The sequence below is a fragment of the Monodon monoceros genome, unplaced genomic scaffold, assembly GCF_005190385.1.
Source record: "Monodon monoceros isolate NGI ecotype Baffin Bay Population unplaced genomic scaffold, NGI_Narwhal_1 Super_Scaffold_4, whole genome shotgun sequence".
NCBI lineage: Eukaryota > Metazoa > Chordata > Mammalia > Artiodactyla > Monodontidae > Monodon > Monodon monoceros.
This window is the reverse complement of record NW_021703781.1, coordinates 41443615-41468892: the sequence shown is the minus strand read 5'-3', so window position 1 is coordinate 41468892 and position 25278 is coordinate 41443615. Positions and strand designations below refer to the sequence as shown.

The following is a 25278-nucleotide window of genomic DNA, read 5'->3' as shown; positions in this document are numbered from 1 at the left end:
TACTTGTGTGTGCATACATATATATGTATATATATACATAAACACATTCGTGTATATATATTTTTTGAACATATACATACATGCAGTCTTATATACATACATATATTGCCTTGCTCTGTCCATTGAGCGGGGCCTGGAAGCAGAGGTACCCAATAACAACTCATAGAATATTCTGTGCACCCAGTACTTAGTTTATAAATGCTATTTCCCACTTAAAGGAACCAGAGCTTTTCAGAGAAATGGTTAAATCCAGTACTGGTATAAGAAAAGTATAAAATGAGTCTGGAACATCTTCTGTGCTAGAAAATAGCTAAGTGCTCAAAGAGTGATGTGGATATGTTAAAAGAACACAAGAGCCTGCTTAAATGGGCTCATCAAGACTACTTCTGGAATAATTTGAGCACCAAAATAAATAATTACAGTAATGATTATACTCCTCGAATAAAACAGAAATCTATGAGTTCATATTTATATCAATAAATAAATTAATAAATACATGCGGGGAAAAGAAAGCTTTTGTAGAATGCCAACTCATAAATGTAGAAGACATCATGGTATTATAAAATCATAATTTGCCAACAATTGTAAAAATAATTCAGCTAAAGAACATCAATGTTTTTTTAAAATAATGGGTGAAAATGAATGAGGAAAGAACATTTATATAATCTTAAGGTAAGTCATCAACATACTTTAAGGCAGATGCAACTTTGATCAAGTTTTCAAGAGTAACATTACCAGTAATGGGACACATGTAAACTATTTTTCTATAGGATTCAGTGAGATGGATGCAGCATCTCTTCTTGGTGATATTCTTACCAAAAAAATTTATAACTTAAACCTATTCATGAGAAGCATCAATGAACCCAAACTGAGGGAAGCTGTACAAAATAAGTGTACTGCAATCTTCAAAAGCATCAAGGAAGGATTGTTTCAGATTAAGGAGAGTAAAGAGGCATGGCAACTAAAGGTCACCTGTGATCCTGGATTGGGTCACTTTGCTATAAAGGACATTATCAGGGCAACTGGCAAAAGTTGAATGGAGTCAGAGGGTTAGATTGTAGTAAGGTATCAAAGTTACTAGCTAATTTTAATGGTTCTGTTGTGGTTATATATAAGGGACTATGCTTTTTATAGAAATTAGAAATTGTGTTTGGTGGTCATAAGACATCATGCTGATAACTTAGTCTCAAATGTTTTTGTACCATTCTTACATTTTTTTCTGTAAGTGTATATTATTTTAAAAGAAAACTTAACATAAAATAAATATACACATATTTATGACAATGGCAAAACACATGTGTATTATGTATGTAGTTTATGTGTGAATATGTAAACAGGCATACACAAATTTGTGCTTTATATAATTATATATGACCATGATATGATGGAAAAATATCGAAACATACCAGTTAAAATGATTTATATGATGAGGAAGTGCTGGAGAGCTAACTGGGGGAAAGGAGACAGAGAATGGAAAGTAAAGCAAAAATAGAAAATATAAAAGAAAGCTGCCATAAAAAGAACTAATATAATGTATGGATATGATTGCATTTATGAATATATACATAATAATTGTACAAATAAAACTAAACAAGGGAAAAGGAAGCATAAACATCTGGGGCATTTCCACTTGTAGCACACCTCTGAATTTTTCTTTTTGATTCACAAAGGCGACTTGTATTCAAAATCACCCAGCACATGCTGGTTAAGTTAGGAGAATTGTAGTGGCAATCAAATTTTGCTGCTCTGTCTAACCATTAGTTTATCAAAATCAAAACTGAACTACTTTTACATGGGGATAGGTTGTAGGGAATAAGTCTGTTGCAAAGCCTACTTTTATTATTAAATAATTCTGCCTCTATCTCTGAAAGATGCTTCTTAATCTGGAATTTTTATTTTAACTTTTTTTCTTTTGCGTGAGTGAGGCAGGTGTGTAAGTGGAGAAGACTGCAGAAATGAAGACTTTTTCTTTCCTTTTTAAAACTGTTATGGGATTTTGTGAATCCATGTGAAATATGAAGTATTCAAAACTAGAACAGGAGATACTGAATTCTTCAGTTTTCTTAAGTAACTATTCTAATACTTTTTTTTTTTAACCTAAAATAAATTGTTTTCTTAGCTCCAAATCAACCAATTCCTGGTAGTTAAGCATAGAATCACCATAGGCACTTCTCAACATCAATTGGATCTCCTGTTGTTTCTCCTAGAAAACTGACACCTATTAGCTGTTTATTGAGTATATCTCAGGAACACTGTTTTTGTTCCTTTCTATTTATCAGAATCTCAGGAAAATAACAGCATTTACATACTTAAGCCTTAATCAACAATAGCTGTTAGTATGTGAAGAAATAAACAGCTTCAAGGCATGCAATAAACTGAAGTTTATTTAAGAAACAGCACAGAGGATCATTTATTGCCAAGTTACTAAAGGTAATACTGATCACTGCTATTAAAATACCAGTAGCTTTCAAATAGTTGCCCAAGCAAGTATTCCACGTTCAAGCCCAGATTTCAAATTAGTCCATTTTTATTTGACTCTTAGGAAGAGCAGAATGGTTTACTTCTGGTTAATTAAAAAGAAAAACCAAAAATAAGAAACAAAAAAAACCCTCTTTTTATCAAGCAGGTTTAGAAATTGCAGACTTTTCTTTGGCTCATACAAGAGTCTTCTGGCATGAAGTAAATGAAAATCACTTTCTACTAAAGTTATAAACTATTGTTTAAAAATTGTCTATAAGAAGCTGTTGATGAATGTAGGTCTTCACCATTTCTATAAAATACGATTAAAAGAGACCAAGGAGTATCAATTGACTGTTACCTAGAAAACCAGAAAGTCCTCCATGGCTTTAAGAAAAGACATGATAGAAATAAGAGTAAAGATTAGAAATATAGCTGTAAATAGGGAAAAAGATCAATTTGAAATGTCTCTTGCCCAGCTCTGCAAAATATGGCTTTATTACTGCACTCAATGGCTTTATGGTTGTCCATAAAATTCCATTAAAGATAAAGATCTCATATTCTACTTTATTGCTTTGGTGACCATATTCCTCTAAGCCAGGGTTTCTCAGTTTTGGCAGCCATAAAATCTTGGGCTGGTTAATTCTGCATTACTCTGCCACTCACATCTTTGTTTAGAAAAGCATAGCAGTAAACCAATTGTAAAGGCATAAAATTATTGGAACCAGAAAAAAAATCTCTGGAGGAAATGCTAAAATGAATCTTTATGAAATTTGTCCTTCCATTTCTAAATATATTCAAGCAGCATTTTGTTTTAATTATGTTTTAATGTTTTTGGAATTTCTAGGGGATGTATATTGCATTTCATTACTTCAGTATCTTTTCTTTCACAAAACTCTTTATCCATTTATTCCCCTTTACCTCATCTTGAGGCTGCATTACCCCAAGTCCTCATTTCAGATTTAATCAAGAATAAGATGAAAAAAGAAAAAGAATGTTATTTTATCATCTCTATGCCCTAATTATAGACTGCCTGAAAATAAAGTCTACACAGAGTTAAGCAATACAAAGAGGGGCAAAACTGCCAGAGACTGATGACACTTGTCTGAAACCTTGGTTCTAAGAGCCTTTCTTGAAATCAGATCCACCTGACATTCCACAGACTTTCACTGATTACATAGTATATATTCCAAGCACTGTTCTAGTTACTGAGGATACAACAGTGAATAAAACAGAGTCTGTCACTGTGGACCTAATATAATATTTGGCACAGTTGACATAATAAATAAGAGTGCATGCAGAGTGAAAGCAAATGGGGTAAAGTGGATATGAAGCACAGTGAGACGGTTATTGTTATTTTCTGTAAGGTGCTCAAGTAAGACCATTTTGCTAAGGGAGAATCAAGCGGAAACATACAGGAAGGGAAGAATGTGAATGTCTGGGAAAAGAGAACTTCAGACAGTGGAAACAGTAAGTGAATGGGCCCTGAGGCAGGAGTCAGGCAGTGTGCAAGGAGGTCAATGAGACCGGAACAGAATTGCTGAGAGGATGAGAAGTAGGAAATCAGGTCAGGTAGGTGTCACAGGGACATCATCTTTTATCCTGGGTCATTTGGGAATCCATTGGATGATGTTCACAAAGAAGTGAAGCTATTTTAGGTAATTTTTCAAACAATTACTCTGTCTGTTGTGTAATAGACCAGAGAGGGGTGAGGTTAAAGTCCAGTAGAAATCAATTGCAATAATCTAGGCATAAGTTGATGGTGGCTAGTATCAGGAAGAAAGCGATAAGAGTGAAAACAAACAGAACTCTGGAGATATTCTGGGATTGACTGGAATAAGAGAGGGCTATGGAGAAAGAGAAAAGTCAGAGATGATTTGAAGGGTTTTGGCTTGAGATTTTGGACAACTGAGGTTGCAATTTACTGAGAAGGAAAAATGAAAGAGGACCAGTTGTTTTCTTGGAATTAGGGGAAGAACCAGGTGTCGAGTAGAGAATACATTAATTTTGAGATGCTGTGATAACAGTATGATATGCCTCTCAAATCTCCCTTCAAAGAAAAAAGAAATTATTCCCCTATATGTTGGAAATGTTGCCTACTGAGAAGCTTCAGTTGTCGGTACTATTCAGAGAATACCTTTTCTTCTTCTTCTTTTATTTAATTGAAGTATAGTTGATTTACAATGTTGTGTTAATTTCTGCGGTACAGCAAAGTGATTCAGATATATAGATACACACACACATACACACACATACATATATGTATACACATATTCTTTTTTCATATTCTTTTCCAACAATGCCTTTTCTGAAGAGAGCTTCCTTGCCCAAGGTCAGATTGCTTTCTGAGGCAACCTGTATTTGACTAATGCAAGTATATAAAAGGCCTACCTTTATATAAAGGCCAATATCAGCTCTAGAGCTTTCAAGGGGGGTCAGTGGAAGTCTTTATTGGGACTGCATTGAAGCTCAACTTCTCCCTAAACCTAATTCTGCTTTCTTCCTCTCCTTTCCACAGGAGTTAATTCCAAACCAATAAACATCCTACAACTGAATCTTTATCTCAAAGTCTGCTTCTCTGGAAACTCAACCTAAGAAAGATTCTTATTTAAGATTTAATATATATATATATATGTGTTTAATCTTATTTAATATTTTATATATATATATATCTTATAGTTGGACATGGGTCTAGAGTTTTAGTGAACTAAGCTGGAGATATGAATTAGAATTTATAAGCATATAACAATTTAAACCTGTTAGAACAGATGAGATAAACTTAGGTGTGACTATAAACAGGAAAAGAGGAGGTTAGAAGTTTGAGCCCTGAGGCATGTTAACTTTTAAGAGTCAGGGTAATGAAGAGGAACCATCAAAATCGACTGGGATACAGCAGCCAGGGAAGGTGGGGAAAAATCCCAGGAGACTGGTGTACTGGAAGTCAAATAAATAAGTTTTTAAATAAGAAAGGAATTATTAACTCTATCACATCTTATTGATGGATAGAGTAAGATGAGGAATTGATTTCACAATGGAATGAGCATTGAGACCACAAAAAGAGCCATATCAGTGGATTGGTGTTATTAAAATTCTGATTATAATGGGGTCAAGAAAGAATAGAGAGAAAATGATGATGACTTTCTCCAGGCAAGTATGGATACCATATTTGAGAAGTTTCTGCAGGGAAGGGAAGCACAGAAATGGGTAAGTGGCTAGAGTGGTTTATCAAGGACATTTTTTGTTGTTGCTTTGTCTTTAATTGGGAGTTACTGTATCAGATTTTCATGTTAGTGAAAATGATCAGATAGAGTAAGAGACTCTTACATGCAGCAAGGTAAAAGCATGATTCTTGAGCAATATCCTTGAGCAATGGACATGATCTAGTGGAGTGCTTTCAGGTCAGCACAAAGGACACACACTTAAAAGGTGCTGTGTTTTTATTTTGCACTGGGCCTTGCAAACTGTAGCCAGTTCTACTCAAAGGATGGTCTATGGAGCAGTGTCATTCTTCAAAGTGCTTACTGGGGATCATGATGATACAAAAAAGGTAGAATAAATTTCTCCAGGGTAAAATTTAGAGTAGTTTAGAAAAATTTTAAGTGATTTGCCCAGGTGATTTACTATCTGTTGAATCTAATTTAAAAAAAAAAAGGCTGTATTCTTTGCTACTTGTATTTTTTTCATTTTTTAAATAATTTATTTAAATGCATCTTTCATTACAGAGGCTTTAGAAGCATTGATATAGGATGCAAGTGAAGGAAACGGTTTAGATAGGAAGAAGGAGTGTTCATTTTTAATTACAGGATTAAAAACAAAACACAGGAATACAGGTGCAAAGAGGTTGGTAGATGGGGTGATGAAAGGCTGTAAAAGTCTTCATCCAAGTGTTTGATGAAAATACGGAGCAGGAGAGGTGCCAAAATAAAGCTGTTCTCCTTGCCCGTGAATCGTTGCCTCCAGGCTGAATACAAACCACAGATCATCACCTGCGTCCACCTGTCCCACCATCCACAGCACCTCTGCTTAATGAAGCTCAGTGATATCAGAAAAGACTATTTCATCTTATTAATTTATTTTAGGTACTTAATTACTTTCAAAAGAACTTGAGAATATGACTTTATTTCTTGCACCATAACAAGTTTTATAAGATATCAGTCCTCTTTGAGCAGAAAATAAGATAATTTTTACCCGTTTCCTATGTATCCTACTTCCTGTTAGAGTGTAGGTCAGAGAAAGAAGTCTAACTCCACTGAAAATATAAATTTAAGTCATAACCTAATCTCTTCTGGAGCAAAATCTCACATTTTTTAAAATCAGGTTTATTTCTTTCTTAAGCAAGGAAGGATCAAAGAAAAAATGATTTAGAAAATAGCTATTTAAATATATCAGACCTAGGATTCTCCTTCTGACACTTCTCTGGCTTCATGCCTATGAGCATATTGTTGTCTACGGAAGATTTACACGAGGCTAAGTTATGCCTTGGGAAGAGGAAGATACATATGTGAATAGAGAATACATAAAAAATTTATTTTCCTCACTTTTGGCAGCTTTGAATGTCTAGAGATGAAAAATCATCCCTAGATAATAGACATACCTTAGTGTCAAGGACATCAAACTTTTTTTTGAAACTTAAACATATCAGAACATCTGCTTTAAAAGAGAAAAATTTACACTAGAAATCAGATTTAATTTTTGCAAACAGTGGTTGCTTGGCATTGAGACCTCTCTCTCTCTCTCTAAAATATATATTAACTATTTCCTATCTATTTATATATGCTATCCTCCATATAAACTATAAATTATACTTTGGAATCAGGTAACCAATATCAGTGTTCCAAGTATTTCAACTTCTATGACATTATTCTTTTGAGATAATGTTAATGATGAAAGATCCATCATCATGTACTGAAATCTAGTAAAAGGAAAGATGAAAAAAATGTATTTTCTACTATATGAAATAAAAATATAGGGGAAAATGAATGAGCTTTTTATTCCTCACACTTAGGAAAATCAGGGCAACCTACTAAATAGAATAAGTCATATATTATGAAATTGAACAGGAAATAGCCATCTTTCAGTACAATCTCCAGTGTTAATCTATATAGTAACACATCAATGTTCAAAGAAAAGCTTCTTAGATGACAGAAGAGCAAATCTCCAGAAAATGTATCCAAAGTGATCCCCATAATATAAATGACACTGCAAAATCTACAGCACAGGGCTTATGATCATGCACATTCGGCTGCAAAACATTCATGAATCATAAACTCCTGCATCATCTTCAAGGGAAAAATATATCCTATTTTACAAGAAATATTCATCAATAAAAGGAAAAAAAGAAGAAAAAAACTCTCAAAACTTCTAGAACGTTTCAAACATATCAGAAAAACAAATTAGCACCTGTTACAGGACCTGTTAATGCAGAGGGATGGCTTGTATTTCATTCATACTGTTCTGGAAATGGATCAATTCTGTAGTGAGATCAAGGCAGCATGAATTTTCCTTCAGGATGAAAAATACTAATTCTTTGAAGCATATAGTTTAAATTCTACAGCTTTTTGAAACTATTTTTTTTTTTTTTTTTTTTTTTGCGGTACGCAGGCCTCTCACTGTTGTGGCCTCTTCCGTTGCGGAGAACAGGCTCCAGACGCGCAGGCTCACGGGCCTAGCCACTCCGTGGCATGTGGGATCCTCCCGTACCGGGGCACGAACCCACGTCCCCTGCATCGGCAGGCAGACTTTCAACCACTGCGCCACCAGGGAAGCCCCTGAAACTATTTTTTAAATGAGAAAAATGGCTAAAGATGAAAAGAAAATGCATGTTGCAAGCTGACCAAAGCACCATCTTACACTTATACCCAAGTAGTTTCATTAGTAAAATGTATGTTTTTTTTCTCAGATGATCAGAGGTGGCAACATCTTACTTTTTGGTCTGCTTCACACCACTTTCTACTGTTTTCCTACTATTTGTGTCTGAGCTGTTTTACTTGCTTTGCAGTCTTCAGGAAGGAGAAGCCAGGAAAAGTGGTTCAAGCTGCCAGAGCCAGTCAGCTCACTGATAAGTGGAACCAGAAGTTTAAAGCAGTAGTTAAATTAAGTTTTCCCAGTGTCAATGGACATTACATGTATAATATTTTCCTTCACTTTTGTAAAGAATCAAGAAGCAAAGAGAAGAAAATAAAATCAAGGCTGATCAAGCACACCTTAGAAAGAAAAGAATGATGAGCCTTGTGGGTAGATCTACTCTGCTATTAAAGGGATTGTTTGTAAGTCTGAGCACAACTGAAAGAAATAAATGAACTTCAATCTCTAGGAAAGGCAGAATAGAATAATGAATAATAGTATATAGCCTCTATATCAGAAGAGATGGAATCCTCACTCGGCAACAGGGTTCTGTTTGACATTAGAAAAGTTACTGCTTTGTTGGGAGTATGAAAGATGAGGAAGCTTTCAAGTGCTTGGTGTAGTTCCTGCCTGATAGTAGCACTCAGTTAAAAGTAGATGTTGATGCTATTATTATTAATATTGATGTCTTAGCCACCTATCTCTTGGGCTTCCTAAGTTTCACTTCATTCTCAAACACAAGTGATCATTCCTTCTCAATGGAGGAACTAGTAAAATCATAAAGTAGGTGAATATATTCTTTGGATTGTATCTGTTACCAAAGCTGTTGCCCCAGAATCATACCCCTGCCCCTCCCTTGAATGGAAACCAATTGCTCTTATCTAAGTTTCAGGAGGAAGCTGCAAAGAGCAAAATAAGAACTGCTTAGAATCAGCCAGGCCCCAAATGGTAGAAGACTTGATTTTCAGTAGACTTTGAGTCTCATTATATGCTCATTGTAATATATTAGCATGGTAAATGACATACTCATCAGCACCATGACAGTAGACAATTGCCATGACAATGACTGCAAGAGCCCATACAAGGACTTAAAAGGAGTATTGCATCAGCTCCAGGTCCTAACCACAACCCTGTTCTTGGATAAGTCATGAATATTCCTCCCACTCTTTCCATTTCCCTACCTTTTACCTCGACCCTCCAATATATATGGTGTCTCTGCTCAAACTGGCTTGAGAAATTGATTTGCAAACTAAGTTCCCCCTTCTCCATTCTTCTGCCATTGAATAAAGCTTGTGCTGTTCCAGTCTCAGCTTTGTTTTCTTTATTGGCTATGCCAATGTGATCAGAAAAAGAACCTCCCTGGCGAGACAAGGGGTCTCAGCTGGGCTAGGACCCCCAGTACCTGTGCAGGTGACAAGTTTGGTAACATATCCATTCCTCCACATTTGATAGTTCACTTTTCTATCCAGTATTCCAAGTGCTCAGTACCTTCTTGCTCACTTTTACAATCTTAAATCTTAAACCTTAGTATGAGTTAACTGAAAAACAAAAATGGCAATGTTCATTCTTCTTGGAGAATAGGAATAAAAATACTATTAGTTAAGAACTTTTTTTTTTCATTTTAGGTACTGAGTTATGCAGTTCACATGCTATCTCATTTAATCTTTGCTTCCCTACCCAAAAGACAACAACCTCCCCCGTTTCCCAAGCTCTTAAAATTCTGTTTTTTGATTATACCAAAGGATAAGTTAGTCCTTGTTATTTAATAAATATGTATTGACCTAATATAGGTACTTATATATATGAACTATACCTTAATAACTAATGTTGCTTCTGTTTTCAACTAGCTAATATGAGACCCAGAGCAGATAACAGAGAATTTTGACACAGTTTAAATAAATGATCCTTTATTTCAATTTAATATACTAAACTAACACTAAGTCTTAGGGGTGCAAAATATTTTTTACATTTTTTTTTCTTTTTTATATTTTATTTAAACATAATGGACTTTTTGTTAATTTGTTTGCTTGTTTTGTTTTTGAATGATACTCAACTGTGTATTACCAGGGTCAGAAACCTTTTTTTTTCCCTTAAGTCATTAAAATGCTTGTAGGCCACCTGTGGTCTCTTCATATTATTATTTTTTTTGTTTTCTTGTTTCAATTTTATTTGTTTATATTTTATTAACAAACTTTTAAGAATATAAAAACCATGCTGGGGCTTCCCTAGTGGCGCAGTGGTTGAGAGTCCGCCTGCCAATGCAGGGGACACGGGTTCGTGACCCAGTCCGGGAAGATCCCACATGCCGCGGAGCGGCTGAGCCTGTGAGCCATGGCTGCTGAGCCTGCGCGTCTGGAGCCTGTGCTCCGCAACGGGAGAGGCCACAACAGTGAGAGGCCTGCATACCGCAAAAAAAAACAAAAAAACAAAAAACATTCTCAGTTTACCAGGCATACAAACAGGCCACTTTGCCCAGAGGCTATAGTTTGTCAATCTGTGCTCTACTATATCTGTTCTTTATTTTTGAAAAAATCAAACACTGTCATCACTTCAAGTCACTTATTTTTCTACCACTGCTCATTTTCAGAAATATGTCCATGTGTCAATAAAATAGAGAATGGGTAGCAAAAAAAAAAAGAGGGCAAGGAGAAAGACGTTTTAAATCAAGGAACAATTGCCAACACTTATTTTCCTCTAATCCCAATCCTTCACCCTTACAGGAACACGATGTGTGCAAAGAGGGTCTTATCTTTACTCCATTTACATAGATATGTTTGTTATCCATTTTGCAAAGTGTAATTGAACTTTCCTTTGGTATGACCTTACCAGCAACAGGTGAATGGATCATTTGATTCAAACTTGTTCATAACTAAGATTTGTTCTCTATAGCCAGTCATAAGCTTACTGCTGATAAATGGATATTTTGATTATTTGTAGAAGTATGAAAGAAACTAGGTTTTCCATCTTGAATAAGCCATGTTAGAAGCAATGTCAAGGCCTTGAAAATAACACACTTTATCATTTTGCTCAACTAGTAATGCAGGAGAGTATCACAACTAGGAATCTAGGAATGGAATGAGGCAGGTCCAGAGTTGATTGTTTTAAATGCAGGTTTGCACCTCCATGATATCTCCTAAATATTTTTTTCCCCTGTTCTTTCATTGTAGGTGCAGAAGTTAAGACTTGCATAATCCTTATACTCAGATCAAATAAGGAATCTCAACTTTTGGGTAACAAATTAACTGGTTTTATTTCTTCCAGGATGCTATCAGGCTATTGCATTGATCACCTCCATTTTTGGTGTGTAGCTGACTTCATCAATAATGTCTCAATTAAATCTACAACTCTTACTTAGCAAAACTGTCTCATTTTTATTTGTATGATGCATTCCTCTTTATTTTAAAACAAATTATGTTTCTGGGAACTTGGAGTGAGGAGAATGTGATCTTCTCACTCATTAATTTTTCTTCCTTTCAATATCACTCTGATGAGGGAATAGAAAGGTTAGAGAAGGAAATAAAAGAATCGCCCGTATTGGATTGCACCAAATTATTGTGGACTGGTGCCAACAGACTCCACTGTTAAGGGACACAGCCCCAAGCAGCCATCTTAGGAATTGGTCATACCTTGAGAAATTCTTCCGTATCTTCTACAGAACGCACAGTTGGTGGCTTCTTGCCGTATATCTTGGTGTACATGGCTTTTTTCTCCACATGCTGCAGCCCCCTTAGCTTTTATTTATACTTAAAAGCCTCAACTCTGAAATCTGTGGACCTAGGCAGGATCCATCTCACCTACAACGCTGGAAAAAGTCTTCAAGGGAGCAGTTCATGCCCTCTTGCTGACTGCCCACTCCATCGTGACATCTCCTTCCAATGCCCTTTCCCTTGTAAATGCACTGACTCAAGTCTAATCAGCCATTCAATTAGAGAACGGGATGTCAATCTCCCTTTCTTTCTTATGTATTTTCTTCTCTTAGTCTAAGACTAAGAGAAACACTGAGTTACTAAACACTGGAGCACCAAAAAATTTACCCTCATCTATTTCTATGGTGAAGTTTTCCAAGACTGCTGGGGTATCTCCTACCTACCCTTGGATGGTATTCTACCAAGAACCAAGAATTCTTTGAAGTAGAATCTAGGAATTTAATTTTTTTTTCCTCAAATGTGCTTTATCCAGGTTATAATCTAAATTCTATTCTATATCCTCTATGTTAGAAAGGATAATAACAGTCAATTACTTTTTCCTTTAACTACTTCTTCCTGAGACCATTATACTAAATCATATCTTCTCTCAACCTTTAGTATTTTTTACCCTCATGTAACACCATAAAATTAACCTTGAGAAAACACAGAACTAATGTAATATAAAACATATCCACCCCCTAAAAAATGGGAAAAGAATAAAATTTAATAGTTTTTCTATAGCCTAGCCCACAATATTGTGATATAGTAGATAAAGCTAAAACAGAAAAAAACTACTCTGGCTCACAAATCTTGCTGTTTCTGAGGTGCAGTTTCCTCATTTGCCAGATAATGAAGATAATAATATCTAATAATATTGGCCTATTTATTAGGGTCAATGATGGCTATAGGGGAGCAAAATTTGTCACTCCAGATTGTGTCTCATTGGCATGAGTATTAATTTAGGTTGATTACTTTTAAGACCCAAAAAACTCAGGAAGAGCCTTTGACCTTCCCTCTAACTGCCTAAAAGAATGTAGATAGAGGACCTGTTCCAGGATGGAAGCTACCCCCATCAATAACTATAGTATGAACTAGGTGTGTAGACAGGGACGAACATAGCAAAGTCTGTTAAAATTCCTCTGTGTCCCACTGTCTCTGACTCATCCAGCAAAGATTTATTTACCAAACATTTGCTCTTCCATATCCATGTATATAGCCTTCCTCCTCTCTGAAGTCTCAAACCACTACCCCCAACATTTTCTTTTGTCATTAGTTGAAGATGGTATTTAAGATGAGGGTTTCAGCTATTTTGGTGAGTTACTCAGTTTTCCTGGGTCTCTTCCATGTATAAGTGTTATTAAATTTTTTTTTGATTCTCTCCCATTAATCTGTCTCATGTCAATTTAATTCTCAGACCAGCCAGAAGGAACTGGAATGGTAAAAGAAAATTTCTTCCTCTCCAACATGACCAAATGACATGATGCATTATACATATGTTGAAGAGATATAACTTTTTTAGCAGGTTAAGGTAACTGACTTTCAATACTGTAATCACAAGTTACAAGCAAAAACTTAAAAATAAAAGCAAATAAATTATTGAGAAATATTATGGTAGAAAACAAGGACAATTAATAAGCTGAATTAAGAGAACTTATAAAACATTCTGATTTGTCAAATCAACCAAAATTTTTTATTTATTTATTTTCTCTTTGCGGTACGCGGGCCTCTCACTGTTGTGGCCTCTCCCGTTGCGGAGCACAGGCTCTGGACGCACAGGCTCAGTGGCCATGGCTCACGGGCCTAGCCGCTCCATGGCATGTGGGATCCTCTCGGACCGGGGCACGAACCCGCGTCCCCTGCATCAGCAGGCGGACTCTCAACCACTGCGCCACCAGGGAGGCCCCAACCAAAATGTTTTAAATGTATGTTTTAGTTTGTTATTTAAAACAATAGACGTGCACAGGATTTGGTATTTGGACAATTAACTTTTAACCTTCCATCTTTAAGAATGGACTATATGAAATATGCACAGATCAACTATTTCTAAAAAGATTGTTTATCAGTAAGCTGATTTTAAGGAGCATATATATTTTCTCTTTGTCCAGAAAGTGAAATAGGCAATATTCTGCAGTCGGGGTAGGGGTGAGGGTGATTAATAGATGGAGACTTCTGAATATTGAACAATGGTTATCAGCCAAACCATAAAGTGGCCTCAGTGTGGAAAGAGTACCTGTCCCCTAACAGCTTGAGTAGGATAAAGAACAGAAAATGGAGAACTTGCAGGGATACTTCAAGTACATAGGCACAGTGGGTAAGCACATAAATGTTTAACCATAATTCTTAGGATTTTGTCCTATCTTTACAGCTTCTTAGCCCAATGAGCTTGAAAAAAGAGCCGTTTACTTTTTGTGGCTCAGTATCTGCATTTGTAAAGTTATGATGATAATAACAATAGATCCAATTGCTTTGGGTTTTTATAAAAATTAAATGGGAAAACATGCATGTTAAAGTATACATATTTGTTTATTTATATATTTTAGTATTCAAAATAAATATTTTGAAAATATTGGCAGCCCCTTCATAGGGAAAATAAGACATCCCTGCCTCGCTGAATTTTACCATGAACTTGTGGAATTATTTGCCTTATACATTCTTGACCTATTAACTCAGAAGTATCCATGTGAATTTCTTTGGCTATGGGGAGAAAATATATGGATAGATATTACACGCATCACTCCTAGGTAACAGCAAATAACTAGGTTTTGTTTTTTATTCTTTTATGTTGTGTTCTGTTTTCCACAGCAAGCATTGCCCTCAATCAAGAGATCAGTAAAATTCTAGACAGAGGCTGTTTCATCAGTCTGAGTTGTAGCTTGTAACAGTCACTGCCAACTAGTGATGGGCATAGAATGTGAAATTTGGCAATAAAAACCTAGCTATTTTAACTGATTCACAATTTAGTACTTAAAAGTGGAGTGTGCCATAACAAACACCCAAAAAATAAATAGCAGTGACATCAAGAGAGAGGAAGGTAGTGAGGAAACTGTTATTGGATGCTGTAAGGATGGGAAATCATGTTAGGCAGTAGTGAATCATTTAGCAAAACTGCTGTTTGCAGTAACTTGGAAAGCAAAAGCTGTATGAAAGGCAGTCATGGGTCTTGACATCAGACTTAACCATGTAATTAGTGTCTGCCTCTAGTGGAAGGATTACACATGATTAACCCACTAGCAGCCTTGTGACTTGGTTTGGTGGATGAAATGTGGGCAGAAGGGTCCTGTGTCACTTCTGGGAGAAACATTATGAGAGGGCATATGGTTTACTGTGCCTCTTTTTTCACTCTCTCAAAAGAACAACATTGCCACAGATAAAGGCTGAAGTTGAGTGAAAATGATGAACAGAGCTGGAACTGATTCATGATGGACATAACAGTGTGAGCAGGAAATAAACTTTTCAGTTATAAATTGTTGAAATTTTGAGTGTGAGTGTGTGTGCATAATATAAACCTAGCTGTCCTTACCGAGACGATAAGGAAACAACTTAAATAGTGCCTGCCCCATTAAGTTACACTTAAATGTTATTATATAACTATTATTATCATATGAGTCTGAGAATGATGGTGATGGTATAAGAAGATTCTGTATGTAAGAAAGGAGGATTATTCTAATGGTAATAGGGCTGAGTCAAACACTCAAAGAGAATGTGAGCCATAAATTATAAGGGTAACTTGGATGGAAACAATGCTCTTGTAAAGATAAATAAAAAGCTGAGACTTATTGTATTTGGGTATAATACATAGTGCTATTTGGTAGCACTGGCTCATCTTTAGAGTGATGAAAGTAGATCAAAATTTCAAGGGACAAAGATGCAGGAAGCTGTTGGAGTCAACACGTTTTAGTGATTTAAATCTTGGAGGAAATTGGCTCCATATAGAGGGGTATTATGGTAAAAGTTTAACAACTGGCTCTGGACTGGAGGGTACTGATTTGTTGCATTTGCTAATTTCTGTGGCATAAATACACCCACCATGGCCAACTGCAAGCTATCAATGTGACACAACTCAACACGAAGCTGGGGAGAAATGCTCACAACTTGCTGTCACGATCTCAGAGCCCGCTCTGGCTCCAGCACACCAGTCTTACAGGCTTCACTGGCAGGTCAGAATTACAAAGGAGGAGCATGCTTAAGAGCAAGATGTGACCAAATCTGGAAGAAAAAAACCCACCTAATACTAACACTGATCAGCATAAGTTCGAAAATTAAGAGTTCTTAAATGGGTAACATTTTCCTCCACTAAATGCCATCAATACAGCAGCCAGGCAAAACAGCCTTAACAGGCTGAGGAAAATCACAGCCTCCCAAACAACTTTTAGATAGAATGAAAGGAAAATACCTACAAGGGGAAAGGAAGTGGGGGGTGAACAAGAATTATTCTCTGAAAAGAAACCACTTTGATCTCAGTCAAAACAGATTATTTTGAAGTCAGTCCGCTGTTATCTTCGAAAATATATTTCCCCACAAATCTTGTCTTTCTAAATTGAGCTATGAGTCAGCAATGGGTAGTGCCGTGTGTGAAAAAGAGAGGATGTAGCCAGAAGTACCTCTAATGCATTCTGTTATTACAAGTCTTTGGAAGAGTAATTTGATGGAAGCTTTTCAACTTTTAGGTCACTAGTTTAAATTCAGTCTCAGTTGATCAGGAGCAAAAGTGTATGGCTGGTGGCCTGTGAAAAATGCCTTGATGGTGTCACCCTAGTTCTTTCTAATAGAGACTGCCACTTTGTAATTGGCACCCTTTATTTTGCTTCTACCAGAAGCACAAAGGGTGAATAGAAATGTCATTTCAAGTATTTTCTCAGATTTTGTACTAGAGATATTTGAGATATGAAAAAGGCCAACTCCTTTTCATCTCTAACTCACAGGTAGAATTAGTCTCCTATAATATGGTACCTAGATATTTCTGGGATTTATTGAAACAAAACCTGAGCCAGCTTACAGGTAAAAATATATCTTACTCATAGAAAATTAAATTATACAAAGGCACATTTTAAAGAAATATTTAAACGTAAAACATGTAAAATTTCTTGGCCTGAACTTACAAATCTAAGATTTATTTTTCTTTTCTTCTTGTTTAAACAAAATAAATCCCCATATATGTAAAGAAGGATTTTCATTATTGTATAAAGGTACTTGTCTTCATATTTGGTTTTCCATATTTTTTATCATTTTCATGACTTAACTAAATGTTTTCTTCCTCCTAAAGAAACTAGGTTTTTTTTCTTTTATTTTGACCATTAAAATCCCCCAAATTTCCTTATTACTAATATGTCTACTTTCATATAATTTTGTTTCCCATCTTTTAATAGTAAATGAACAACAAAAGCAAATTCTCTCTAGTTGCCTGGAAAAAAGCAACAAAATAAATACGAAAGCAGAGGCAAAGAGAAGTATCTGGTAATGTCAACCAAATTTTTGGCAGCCTCAGATAATGAGTGGGATATAATGGAATGAACCCTGTTTTGGAAATAATGATAATTCAATCAGCTGAGTTAGGCCTCATTTAATTTCTGTAAGGTTCACTTTCCACATCTAGATAATGAGGTTGATATGTTTCATTATTTTTTACATTCTTTCTAGTACAAACATTCTATGGAATCTTCATTTTTATATCATCAGGGTTTGAGTGAGAGGGTGTCTGTATTCAGATGACATTGAGCAAGATGCCTCGTGTCACCTCATTTGATGGTAAAGATCGATGCTGGGATTTTCTTAAATCATCAGATTTAAAATCTCTCTTAACCTTCAAGGCCAGCTTCCTGAATTCTCATGTCAACACCTCCTGCCATTTCCATATAACACCAGGAGATGATAAATCCTCCGTCCTCTGAACATCCATAGGTAAAATAATATGTCATGTTCTGGTCCTCGTGATTTTTATGGTAAGTGACAGTTATTATCAACACCACATGTAGCCCAACTTGAAGCTGTAGATTCAGTTGAAAGTGCAGCATTTTCTGGCCAAATGTGCTTTAGTTAGAAATGTATAAATTGAGAAAATCAAGCTATGATTCTGCAAGTAACTCATATGCCCATGAATCTGGAGCTGCAAATGGAAATATCACCTAAAGCTACCCCATTCATCGAAACAAATAAACTGAGGCACAGCAATTACAAGATTCGCCCATGGGCACAGAAGAAAATTGTCTGCCTCAGCAATAGAATGCCTACCATCAGCTGGTGAATCTAAAGTCATTTTCTATACAGAACACTGCAGCAAAAATAAATCCTGCTGGGGCAAAGGAATCCAAGACAGAAAATAATAGTCAGCTGCAGACTCTTTGGATGCAAAGTACAAAATATTCAAGTGCATGTTTCCAATCCCTTCATTATCTCTTGTAATGATTGCAGCTAATCCCTGCCAGCTAACGTTAGTTCTTCAACAGTGGCAATCAATAGAATAGATTAGCTGTGAAAACCCACCATCCATATTATCCCTGCTTTCCTTTCCAGATGGAATTTTCATTCACTAGAGTGTAAACAGACATGTGAGGTTTTCTCCCCCGCCATGCACATATATAAACCCATTAGCCTTCAAGGTTGTTGCCAGAATTTTTTTTTTGTCGCTAGTATTTTATACATATATAAGGAGCATACCTGTAGATTTAATAAAACAGCGCCGACCCTCATGGCCTCACTGATTTCAAGGCTATACATCAGCTGTGGGAAGCGAGGAGGGCTTTGATTATTTGGAGGAAGCACTTCAATGTACACAGTGCAGATGGAGTGCCTGCAGAGAAAGAGAAGCAAACAAGAGGGGTAAAAATCTACATCACATTTAATGACAGACTGAATTTGATATTCTGTTATTGGGTTTACAGGAGAGGAAATTCTGAATTTTTATAGGAAATAATAAAATAATTCAAAATGAAAGGATGGAAAAATAAAGCTACCACCAAAAGATGATGTTTTTATGAAATTATCTTAGTAAAAGGAAAAAAAATGCCTCAGGTACATGTTTTTCCTACTTAGATTAATAGTGTGAATTAAAAAGGAAAAGCTGTACAAATAAAGCTAATAAATTAACTTGACTTCTGACTTTATTTTGTAATGCTTCTTTAATAGCAAAAAAATATTCTATAAATATCTGGTAATAAGCGTTGGTCTTGGGGCTCTATTCCTATTAAACCAGCAGAGAGAGTATTGATTAAAATAACACAAAAAACAAAATATGGGCTGTGTTTTATTAGTTTTGTTGCTGAGATCAATGGCTTAATGAAATGCATATCAAGAGTCAGGATCATAAAGTAATCATTGTATAAAATAGTTGCAAACAAAACCAAATCTGTTTTTAAGTCTTCTTTAAAGAGTTTAATATAAAAATTTAGGAACTAGATTTAATTGAAGCCTTAGGTTGATGGGCATTGTTTTTGAGGGATAAAAATATATTCTATTATTATAAGGACAAAAACATTAGCATTGACATAATCACCTTTTTTGGTATGTCTAAACTCTGAAATTTCTTTACACAGCAAAAGCTGAAGAAGATGTTCAAGGCTGGTACAGAAGAAACACTGGCAAAAATATATCAAATGAGACCTGCAAATTTACAAAATTAGTCTTCTATCTTGAAGCACATACCACCACTGCCTGAGTTGTATGCTTTAAACTTATTTTAACAAAATCATGCCTTTTTATTCAAAACACATTTCTTACAATTTCTATTTGGGGGCTAGAATTTTCTTAAAGTAGCCCAAAGCTCTTTGCATTAAGTGCATCAATTAAAAGACACGGTCACCAAAAACATTTTTCTGAGATTATTATTCTATAATAGTTTACTTTGAAAAGCCCTTAAGAGAAATACAGATCATAGGCACTGAAAACGGTTTTTTAGCTTATCACCTTATATCACCTTATATTATGCCGAAGGCCAAATTGTTTCTGAACATATTCTCAGTAGAATAGATACCTATAGAATATTAAGCACCTCTAAAAAGCTGCAGTGACTTTAAAAAAATTTCATACTTAAATTCATCACAATATTGTTCCAAAGTAATCTCATTTTAAATTAAAATCTCTTAGACTTCATAATCAGTTAAAGTATCTGCATTCTTTCTTGCTCTGATTTTATCTCATTATTAAAATTTGCCAATAAAATTAACCAAAATATAATTGCTTTTCTTTTCAATTTTGTTTTACAACTCGTGCTTTAAGGATAAAATGTTTAAAGTAGATTAAAATGGATGATGAAATGCTGCTTATAAACTTAGAGGTATTAAGTTTAGCTTATAGGTACTATAATGGCTAGATGAAAAAGAAAAATATCAGCAAGTTATAAATTTAGTGTGCAAAGAGTCCCACTCTCATATTGTAGGAATACATTAATTGTCAATATGAGGTGGGCCTATTATCCTCCCAGGTGGTGATCTGGTTCCAACAGCCATCCCAAGATATACACTATTGCTGATATTACCCTTCATAATCCTGACTTTTTTTAGTGTCTGTTATTTATCAAGTGATTTAAATATTTTATAAATCTCTTCCTTTTTGCTGCCAGCATATTCTCTATGCATAAGTCTTATAACATTTACCCTATACCACATTGGTAATAATCCTAGCTGAGTGACGTTGAGCACTGGATTCGTAACCACACATTCCTGGGTTAGAATTTTTATGCTACCACATGTGATCATAGGCAACTGACTTCTTTCAGTTTCACCATTTCCATCTGATAATTAAGAATAATAATAACATTAAGATTAGCATAAGGACTAAATAAGATTATATGTATGGTGTGTATGTGTGTGTGCACATGTGTGTATGTATATATAAGTATATACACACAAAGAAAAACAAATTTATCAGTTATTATTGTTAACTGTTCAAAATAAGGCTTCTTATTCTATTCTGTGGAATGAACTAAATAAGCTTATATTTACCTTATTAACATCCCTTAAAATATTTTAGACATTTTAATCGCATCTTTTCACTTTTCTTGGCTAAAAACCTACAGGCACAGTATCCCCTCTTGCCTCCCCAGAGTGGAGTGTGGTAGTGTTAGGGTTCGGACATATTGGATCAGAATCATTTGATGTGGGACCACAAATCTACATTTTCCATGGATATACAAGGTTTTTCTCACACACACTTGATTCAGAAGACCATTGTCCCAGAAGTTCATGGGAAGTATAGCATGTAGACTCACCTGCTTTTTAAGTTAGGAGCCCAGGGGATTCCTCTACAAACTGACCTAAAACTCTCCTTAATAAGCTTGGAGGCAAGAGATTCCCTCACTGATTAACATTTTCTTTTTGACATAGAACACACCTGTACCCCAAATTCAAAGCTTCTTTTCAAAAAGTTAGAGCGTTCCTGCTTTTGATATTTAGAACTTCAGCTTACTGATGTGGAGTACTTTATAAAATCTTTACCAGAATATGGGTCTCTTTCTGCTCTTAAAACTATAATTTGTACTAAACTTATTATACTTTGTATATTTCCTTATTTTTCCCCCTTTGAATATTTTCCCATTTTAGAGGGCTAAACTGTTTATATCCACAGCACTACAATAAGGACCTCTAACTCAGATGAAGCTTGTGTCTTTGCCACAGAGAAGAAAAATTTTAAATGCAAAACAAAAAGACCATCCCCAAGGCAGAAGACAGTGAACAACTATGGTCCAGCATGACCGTCTCCTTCATCTGCCCTTACTCCTTTGCTTCCTTTGCTCCTTTCCACAGTAATTCAAATGCTAGAATTGCTAATCATGTCCCCCACCCCCACAAACACACACTCCTGGGTCTTAGAGTTATTTGGGGAAGATCATAACTCAAGGTCTTGCATTTTTCATCTTTAACATCCTGACACTTCCCTACAATGTGTTTAAATAAGCACTAACCTTCGTGATAGCTACTGCCTTCTAAAATGCTATCTCCTTTTTATCCCTGATGTCAGCATAGTGTCAGAGTTAGCTTTCCTAAAACGAAATGCCAAGGGTGTTAACAATAAAATGATATCATTAATGCTGTAATAAATAGTAGTAATTCAACAGCATTGATCAAGCACATAATAAAACAGGACAGTCATGAGGTAAATAATAAATTATAATAAATTCTATGTGAACACTTTGTATTACATTTTATAGCTAGTCTTAAATGCATAAAACTGAGAATCTATATAATACCAATTTTATTTTTGTAATACAGCCAGTATAATGTAGATAACTCTCTATTTCTAAACATAAAAATCATAAAGTTTTTATTTCACATTTGGTCATGAGGTCAAAGTAGAACAAGAGAGGTGATGTAACTTCTCAGATAATCGTATGATTTTAAAAGACCCTAGAAACCATCTAGTTTAACTCCCATTTTACAAAAGAGGATTATAAAATCAGAAAGATTAAGTGACAGATTCAGGGTTATGAAGTTAATTAGCAACAGCAGATAAACTAAAAGGCAAGGTTTCTGTATTCAAAATCTGCCTGTCCTTTCTCCCCACATCCTACAAGAACAAAAGTGGGAGGTAAACTGAAGACATTTTAGTTATCTGATGTGTATTTCTGTGGTGAGTATAAAACATCCTTGGTTTGCAATGAAGGATGTTATCTCACAGGAAATCACAAATTTCAAGTCTTTGGATCAGGCTATAATATTACGATCAATTTAAATTATTTATATCATGAATAAAACTTCATCCATAACACTTTGTTTTTAAGAACAAAATAAAATATGAATAAAAAGAGGTTATGAAGATAGACCTAAGAAGCTTTAACTTCAGAAATGGTATAATTTTTAAAAAGATAAAAAGTCATATTTTTTGGATATATTTTTTGGACAATATCATTGTCCATATTTTTTGGACAATAGTACACAGTGGTACTGAGGTGATGTCCTTGACACTTAGAGGATTGCACAATCTGTATGGTAATTTTCTTTTCAATGTGTCAACATACTCTACAGGGTGTCTATTTGTAACTATATTTCTACATTGTCTCTAAGATGAAGGTTCTAGGTATTTATATTGCTTTTACTAGTAGACTTAAGACAAAAACCTTATCTTTTCTTCCTTTGTCTCCCACCAACATCACACTAAAAAAGCTATATTTACATTTCAGTGTTTACAGGTTCTACTTTACTATTTTGGAAGTACATACAGGAATCCATAGGAGCAAAAATTTCAGACTTAAAGCTAAATAAGATGTCAGAGAAATTTCTCAGGGGAAGTTACAGGGACAAGATGTACTTAGGTACATGGTGTTGAGAGGAGACTGAAGGGGACACAGGCAGAAGTCTAACTAGAGACTTCTAATTAGAAGAGGTTTTCAACACTAGAGACAACAGTGGCTTGGACTGCTATGTTAATAATGAAAGTAGGGGGATTTGTTGGTTTCTGAGTATGTTTTTAGGGTAGAGCTTAGAGTTGTTGCTCAAGATTATATTTGGAGTTTGAATGAAGGATAAGCATTGAGGATGGCTCCAGGGATCTTCGGCCAAAGTGACTGCAAGTTTGGAGATGCTTTATACCTACCACATATTGGACATTGAAGTCACCAAGCATTTTGACAAACATACTGTTGAAATGAATGCCAAGCAGACTAGAACTAAACTCTTCCGCAGTGACCTGCAGGTCTGTAGATAACAGTGGGAGATGAGTATTTTCCTCTATAGAGGAAAATACGATTGATCTCTTAAGAATTCTTAATCTTTGGGATTGATTTTGGTAAATCATATTTTCTTGAAAAATTATCCATTTCATCCATCTTTTCAAGCTTTTACAGCTATTAAAGCAAAGTGGTCTTTTAATGATTCTTTAAATTTCTTCTACGTTTTTTCCCTCTCAGAATTTATTAGGTAAAGTTGCACTTTCTCCCACTTTTTTTGATTAGTTTAGCTGATAGTTTATAAATTTATTTATGTTTTTATTTATTTATATTTCAAAGAACCAAATTTGGATTTATTTATTGGCTTTAGAGATGTTTACAACTAATTCATAGTCATCAAACTTATGAATTCATTTTTGTGTTTCTTTGTGGTTTTTGCTTATTTCACTTATGAAGTATCATAACAACTATATAAAGCCTTCACAAAAGTTTCTCAAAAAGAAAAGCATGGACTAATTTCACTAAATAAAATACCAACAAATATAATCCAGCAGTTTATTTCAAGATTAAAATACCAAGGCCTACTTGGATTTATATCAGGAATGAAAAATAGATTTATTATAGGAACTGTATTAAGATCAATCATCCTAGCACTGGCTCAAAAAGAAAATTCATTAGTGTCTTCATAGCTGAGGATATTTATTTGACTTGAATAAATGACCATTCTTATTTTTAAAAAGTCAATAAAATAAGAATAGAAGAATGTTTTCTTAACATAATAAAGTATGTTTTTTAACCATAAACCAATATAATAGGGAAATGTGGGAGGTATTCCCACTCAAATCAAAGTCAAGACAAGCATTTTTATTGGAAGTACTAGCAAATGAAATTAAAGGGAAGAAAAAAAATAGAAAGACATCAAACTATCACTACTTATAAAATACATTCTTGGATAACGTAGGAACATGAACTGGAAAACTACAAAAACATAAGAGAATTAAATAAGAATGTGGGTTAAAATTAATATAGATTAACAGCTTTTACATATGTGTCAACCAACTAGAAGAATGAGGAAGAAGAAGTCTATTTACAATAACACCAAAAGATGAGAAACAACCCAACAAAAAAATGTATAGGACATATATAAAGAAAATATTTTTAAAATAAAATCTACTAAAGGACACAAAAGAAAACACGGACAAATGAAGAGACAGAAAGTTCTTAGAAAGATTCAACACCAACAATGTATAATTTAACCCTAAGTAATTAATTTATAAATTTAATGTGTTGCTAATAAAAATATGGTAAAAAAAAAATACTTAAGTAGCTTATATAAAGTCAAAGAAAAAAATTAACAGAAAGAGGAACCAGGAAATTTTTAAGGAAGAAAATCAATGAGTTAAGTTCACACCACTGTGTTATAAAGCATAGTTTAAAATCTTAACAATTAAGATTGTGTGATAATAGCTCATAAAAAAAATAGGTGAAGTAATGGAATAGTGGAGAAAGTCTAGAATCACATTCAAATACATAAGCAAAGATATAATAAATGTAACATCTCAAATTAATGAGTAAAAAGATGAACCAACCGATATATTATGTGAAAAATGGCATAGTTGCCTGAAAAAAAAAAATACTGCTGGATCAATACCTCCTATTGTACAGTAGGATAAATCCTAAATGCAACAAAGGTTT

General features: G+C 34.7%; 1 protein-coding gene across 1 annotated transcript in view; it reads right to left on the bottom strand.

Moving 5' to 3' along the window:
• The window catches only part of PCDH15 (protocadherin related 15), a 1088571-nt gene that overhangs the window by 245989 nt on the left and 817304 nt on the right, over positions 1-25278 (bottom strand). Inside the window, exon 17 of the mRNA XM_029245143.1 lies at positions 18642-18774. Coding sequence (XP_029100976.1) covers positions 18642-18774 — 133 coding nt within the window. The remainder of the gene's footprint in view (positions 1-18641; positions 18775-25278) is intronic.